Source organism: Macrobrachium rosenbergii, chromosome 58 (assembly GCF_040412425.1).
Source record: "Macrobrachium rosenbergii isolate ZJJX-2024 chromosome 58, ASM4041242v1, whole genome shotgun sequence".
NCBI lineage: Eukaryota > Metazoa > Arthropoda > Malacostraca > Decapoda > Palaemonidae > Macrobrachium > Macrobrachium rosenbergii.
In genome coordinates this window covers 21,151,381-21,158,556 of record NC_089798.1, presented here as the reverse complement: position 1 = coordinate 21,158,556, position 7,176 = coordinate 21,151,381, and the positions used below count along the sequence as shown (strand labels likewise).

Genomic DNA, 7,176 nt, shown 5'->3' with positions numbered 1-7,176 from the left:
CGCCTCCATGACACCTGTCAGGTGTGGATCTGAGGTGGGGTATGGTCTGTTTATCAGCAATGTCCCCTGAGAGTCTATTGTGATTTTTAGCCAAATGAGTTTTAAAGGCCACTCCTACCTCGACACCGGCCTGAGTGGGGATATGGAGCCTCTAACGGTTGTGTATGTTCTGTCAGTACTGTTCTTGTAGTATATATATTTGTGACTTCTCACACTCTGTATCAGTCCTTCATCAATGGCTTGAAATAAAGTCTAAAACCGGTCAGGACCTACACCCTGCTTTCTTATTTTTCACCTGTGGTAATGTGTGATAAATGAATCACGACAAAAGTGGATAATAATCATCATATATATATATATATATATATATATATATATATATATATATATATATATATATATATATATATATATATATATATATATATATATATAGATAGAGAGAGAGAGAGAGAGAGAGAGAGAGAGAGAGAGAGAGAGAGAGAGAGAGAGAGAGAGAGAGAGAGAGAGAGAGAGATATGTTGCACACACTCACTCCATGCTATCGGTAAACTTGGTACAGCATGTCTGGTTTTGTCTTGCCTGCATATGATATTTGCATTTGCTTGTGATTAGAGATGGAATATCAACAGTGATAAAATATTAATAAAAACAGTACAGTAAATCAAGCAAAGCAAAAGAAAAAAAGGTAACACGTACATACATATGCATGCACTCATTTGATGGTGTTGTGAACTTAGTTTTAGTTTCTTATTTTTATGTTTATGATACAATGATTCATATTTCATTAAAGGATATGTACAGTACTGAGAGAGGGAGGGAGATTATGAGGGATTTTACTTTAACATAAAGTATGTTAACCTTTGTATACCAGTTGTACAAATACGTAAAAAGATAAAATTAATAATTCTGTTGGTATATTTGTTTCTTTTGGCAAGTAAATATATATTTTCCTAATTCTTTTGGTAGTATGCTCAATCAGCTGATTGTGAGAACATAAACGTTACAAATGGCGGGACAATTTTTTTTTTTTTTATGAATATTACAATGATAATCCAGTACAGTATATCAGCATAATAAAACAGAGTAAATGGATTCTGTAAGTGAAATAACAGTTTCATTTCCATTACCTTTATCTTAAATACAGCTTTCAAAGCATATTTGACTTTTGCAAATGGATATTATGAGTGTAAAACCTGGGCTAGTCTAGGCCTATAGCTCACACACACACAGCCTACACATTTTGTCTCGTGTATGGAAGTACAATATGGTAACAACTGATAAGGAAGTTGCTGTTTAAAAATACATTAATGGTGATAAAACCATGGTAGGCTGTGGGTAAACACAGGTAGGCTACCTGCCTACTGAACTGTGGCATTTACTAGGAAGAGGAAAAAAGGGTTGCATTTTTTCAAAGTGTATTTATGCAGTACATTTTGTTACAAATATGGGGGGAAAAGGTAGGTAATTGCCTTTTGCATAAAGTTGTCATTTTAAAGTGTGATGGTTGTTGTTTATAAGCATACTGAGTGTTTACAGTTATGTGGTATTGACAAGGTTAGGTGAGGAAGAATACAGAGTTGCCCTTGAACACCCCTAGATTTTTTTACTTGCTGTTATTGGGATTTCTTTTAACCCTTTAACGCCGAAGCCCTATTTACAAAAACGTCTCCTGTATGCCGGCGGCGTTCGGTGAGTTAGCGCCGAAGCGGAAAAAAGTTTTTTTAAAAAAATCACAGCACGGTTAGTTTTTAAGATTGAGTTCATTTTTGGCTCATTTTTTTTGTCATTGCCTGAAGTTTAGTATGCAACCATCAGAAATGAAAAAAATATCATTATCATATATAAATATTGGAATATATGACAGCGAAAAAAAAAAAACTCGTATATAATTGTATACAAATCGCGCTGTAAGCAAAACGGTTAAAGCTAATGAGTTAATTTTTTTTAGTTGTATTGTACACTAAATTGCGATGAATTTGGTATATAACAAATTTTAAAACGATCAAAGCAACACAGAGAAAATATTATCACAAAATGATGCATGAATTCGTAACGCGCGGACGTAAAAAAATGTTTTTTCAAAAATTCACCATAAATCGAAATATTGTGCTAGAGACTTCCCGTTTGTTGAAAAATGAAGCTAATTGATTGAATATTACTAGACTGTAAGTGTTTTAGCTTACAATTGCAGTTTTCGACCATTTCGGTCGAGTTAAAGTTGACCGAAAGTCAAATTTTTTCTATTTATCGTGATTTATATGGAAATATTTCAAAACTGATGAAAGCTACAACCATGAGTTTTTTTTTTTTGTTGTATTGTACATTAAATTGCGCACATTTTCATATATAAAACTTTATGTAACGACTAATATAAAGCGGTGCAAATATTACGACAACGAGACGAAAGAATTTCTGAGATGTTCGGCCGAGTTACACAAGCAGACATAAGGAAAACGTTTTTTAAAAAATTCACCATAAATCGAAATATTGTGCTAGAGACTTCCAATTTATTGCAAAATGAAGTTAAACGATTGAATATTACTAGAATGTAAGAGTTTTAGCTTACAATTGCGTTTTTTGACCATTTCGGTCAAGTTAAAGTTCACCGAAGCTTGAAATTTTGGCAGTTATCGTGATTTATGTGAAAATATTTCAAAACTGATAAAAGCTACAACCATGAGCTATTTTCTGTTGTATTCTACATGAAATTGCACACATTTTCATATATAAAAGTTTATGTAACGACTAATGTAAAACGATGCAACCATTACGACAACATGACAAAAGAATTTCTGAGATGTTGGCCGAGTTACAGGGTGCGCAAGAGCGTAAGGAAAAAATTTTTTTCAGAAATTCACCATAAATCGAAATATTGTGCTAGAGACTTCCAGTTTGTTGCAAAATGAAGGTACATGATTGAATATTACTAGAATGTAAGAGTTTTAGCTTATAATTGCTTTTTTTACTATTTGGTCGAGTTAAAGTTGACCAAGGTTGAAATTTTGGCAGTTATCGTGATTTATATGAAAATATTTCAAAACTGATAAAAGCTACAACCATGAATTATTTTCTGTTGTATTCTACATGAAATTGCGCGCATTTGCATATATAAAACGTTATGTAACGACTAATATAAAACAGTGCAAACATTACAACAACATGACGAAAGAATTTCTGGCGCGGACGTAAGGAAAAAGTTTTTTTTCAAAAATTCACCATAAATCGAAATATTGTGCTAGAGACTTCCAATTTGTTGCAAAATGAAGGTAAATGATTGAATATTACTAAATCGTAAGAGTTTTAGCTTAAAATTGCGTTTTTTTACCATTTCGGTCGAGTCAAAGTTGACCGAAGGTTGAAATTTTGGCAGTTATCGTGTTTTATATGAAAATATTTCCAAACTGATAAAAGCTACAACCATGGGTTGTATTTTGCTGTATTTTACATGAAATTGCGCACATTTTCATATATAAAACTTTATGTAACGGCTAATATAGAACAGTGCAAAAATTACGACAAAATGACGAAAGAATTTCTGAAATTTTCGGCTGAGTTACCGCCCATGCGTAAGAAAAAGTTTTTTCAAAAATTCACCATAAATCGAAATATTGTGCTAGAGACTTCCAATTTGTTGCAAAATGAAGGTACATGATTGAATATTACTAGAATGTAAGAGTTTTAGCTTACAATTGCGTTTTTCGACCATTTCAGTCGAGTCAAAGTTGACCGAAGGTTGAAATTTTTTGTAGTCGACGTACGGTACGTCCACTCAGCACCCAACAGACAATTTTAGTCGACGTATGATACGTCCAATAGGCGTTTAAGGGTTAATTCAGATAGTTGAAGGATTACTGTATATTGAGAAAATATATATACCATAATCAACCGACAACTCTGTATTCAATATGGCACGATTGAGTACCATTTGTGGTTGGTTAGAAAAAAGAATTTTCTTGTCGGAGCTGGATTTATAATTTTTCCCTGGCAAATATTTCAAATTAAATATTTTTGTGGTTTTTTGTCACCAAACTTGTTAAGATTTTTGTGTAAATAATGTTTCTTGTGTCCCCATACCTCAAGAACACTTTCCCATAGGTGGACTGTATTATTCAGCTTCTTTTAGAGCACCACCCACGTACAAAATAAATCTGCACTTCAAAGGAATTTGTATTTTTCCTAGGTATGCAAACCAAAGCCTTTTAAATCCCACCTGTACCACCTGCATGGTCCTTCATTCGAAAGATCAGCTGTTGGTTTACATGTTGGGCATCATCCTTGTACCCACACCATCTCACTGTGCCTCCTTAAGGCTAACATGGTAACTATGTTCATGTTCAGTCAGGTATTCAATTTTACATTGAAGGTATTCTACTTTTATGTGGCTTTGGTTTGTCTACCTAGGAAAAATACAAATTACTTGGAAAAAAATGTTATAATAAAGGTTCCAATGAAGAAATTTTTCTTAAATATAATAAGCTCATCTTACTTTGGAGCTCCCATTTATCATTGTATGAGAGTACAGTTATAGCTGAAGGGAATGCATGGCTCCCATGATATTTAAGAAATTATTTCATATAAGGAAATGTGGACATGGTCTGTACTTGAAGCTTTTCACATTTTTTTACATTAGTACATCTCTTGTTCATATTTAGAATATGCAAAAATATTATTGTGCTGGTCAGAATGAATTTCCTGATTTGTAGGGACATGTATTCTGCTAGTAGCCAGTGTGCTCTAGTGAAGAATAACCGTGAAAATGGGGGTCCAGAAGGGGAGCAGAGTACAGGCTTGGACGTTGACCAGGAATGGATGTCGTTGGTGAATACAGCTACGCAAGCTATCACAAAGAGTGGGGACATAATGGGCAACAATCCTGGAGCAACTCAAAATTGGTCGCATCAGTCTAGTGGACGGTGAGCTAAGCTAGGCTTTCTAATTGTTTCAGTGTAAATGGGAATGCAAGAATATAATCTCCAAACTTTTATTTGGGGATGTTTTTGGCCACTTATAGCATTTTTCTCACATTCAAAACTACTGTATTTAACTGGATTCTAAGATTGCTTTGTATCTTGCATATCAGTTTTTTGTAATCTACTTATGAGTATACAGTAAACCCCCCATATTTGCGGGGATGCGTACCAAACCCCCCACGAATAACTAAAATCTGCGAATACTTAAAACCCCTCAAAAAACACTTAGAACTGCCTATTTTGATAGTTCAAACACAAAAAAAAAAGCCTCTTAAAAATGCTTATACCTGAGTATTTTAATAGTTTTATCACAAAAAGTGCATTTAATCATGAAAGCGATATGAAAATACAGTGATTTTAGTGAATATTACTCAGTGAAAAATACCGCGAATGGGCGAATTTTCTGCGAATAATGTGTATATATGTTCTGCAGAGAAATCCACGAATAGGTGAGTCCGCGAACCATGAGACCATGAATACGGGGTTTACTGTATATCTGCGCTGTTCCGAATTTTAGTGTTTCAGATGGATTTGCTCTTGCGTTCTCATCCTTTTAGTTTTTAGTTGAGTAACATTGTGATTAACTTTCTTATTTACTGTTAAATTTTGTGAATGCCAGTGTTTTTATTATATATTTTATATTGAATTACAGAAGATTACTTGCCCTCTTAAAAGGAAAAATACTCTTGAAACGGGTTGCACTTAAATTTGGTAATACAGGCTGTCATTCTTCTTGATAAAAGTATTTTTCCATGAAAAGTTTTTTGTACAGTTATGGCTTGCAGGCTAATAGGTTTTTTATTTTTATGTAATTCAGACCTCTGGAAGATAACGTGGGACCATCAGATCCTTCTGTCTTGCATGACCGTGTTGTTCAACTAGAACGTCGGTTAGCTGCAGAGCAACAGAGATCTGAACAGCTGGAGGATGAAGTTAGTCAGTTAAGAAGTGAAAATCGCAAGTTGCAGGAAGATAGTAGAGCAGCAGCACAGCAGCTTCACCAGTTTACTGAATGGTTTTTTAACACTATTGAGAAATCATAACTTGTAGACTTAATAACATTATGACATTTTAAATTATTAACTTCTGAAATACAGGTGTATTTATGATACAGTAATGAAACCGAAGTTATCAGTGTTTTTATTAAAAGTGACATCTGGGTACTGATACTGAACTTTTTATTGCTGTGCCATTGTCCATTATAGAAATATTTGAGCTGTGCAACACATCTTACTCTAAAAACCAAATATGTAGTGCAAATGAGATTTTATATTACACAGTAATCAAACATTTTTCTGTTGATAGAAGTTTAGTTGTTATTACATTTAAATATGCAATGATGAAAGTATACAAGCAAGAGCTGGCCTCTTTGAAGCAGTTTATGAAGCCATTCATGGAGACAAAATCGATCAGGCTAGATAATTGGTACCAATCAGCCGTTTAGTTACACAACACAGTTTTGTTAGTCCAGGCAACTTTACTTAAATTCCAATCTGATGATATACATAGTGCCTTACAGTATTGTTACCAAATTATATTTTCATTGTAACATAGTGTAGCAAATAGTTATACGTAACTAACTAGAATAATTGTTATTGCATTCATTTCTATGAATGAAAAAATGCCTCATTTGTACATTATTAAGCCAAAGAATTCTTTTGTTGTAAGGATAGTACTAATTTTGTGTACTGATAACTAATATGTATGATAAAAACTGTAAAGGCAAAGTATTTTTCTAAAGATTTGCCTTTGGCAGTTATGTCAGAGTTTTCTATCCTTTACTCTTTATAAGATTAGAATTTTAATACAAAATCATTTCAACTGTACATATACATTATATAGAATGTAAAATAAAATTATGATAAATCCCATTTATTTTATCCTTTTATTTCAGGTGAATTACTTTTTCAAAAAGTAATTAACTTTTTTTTCAAAAAGTGAACAGGTTACTGTACCTTGTATCTGCCTCTTTGTCGATTTACATGCTCTTAGCTTGCGTGTCCTTTAGAGTAAGAATTTTATGGTGTGCTAGTACATTACTGGTTTTAGAATCCTATATTATTATAAAAATTGCAAATTTAAGATAAATTGCATTTTCATACATATTTCAACCTGGTATCATTTATATGGATTGCCTTAGGACAAATGTGGAGTTGGTAATACAGATCTATGAAAAAATGCAAATTATCTAGAATTTACAATT

General features: G+C 33.1%; 1 protein-coding gene across 5 annotated transcripts in view; it reads left to right on the top strand.

Annotated features, from left to right (window-relative positions):
- The window catches only part of LOC136837308 (signal-induced proliferation-associated 1-like protein 1), a 338,251-nt gene extending 331,412 nt beyond the window's left edge, over positions 1-6,839 (top strand). For 4 of the 5 annotated variants that reach the window (XM_067102052.1, XM_067102051.1, XM_067102053.1 and 1 more), the window contains 2 exons: positions 4,707-4,916; positions 5,791-6,839. In XM_067102052.1, the coding sequence (XP_066958153.1) occupies positions 4,707-4,916; positions 5,791-6,016 (436 nt within the window). In that variant the 3' untranslated portion in view covers positions 6,017-6,839. The remainder of the gene's footprint in view (positions 1-4,706; positions 4,917-5,790) is intronic. The other variant, XM_067102054.1, reaches the window with a different exon arrangement.
- The last annotated feature ends 337 nt before the right edge of the window (positions 6,840-7,176 follow it).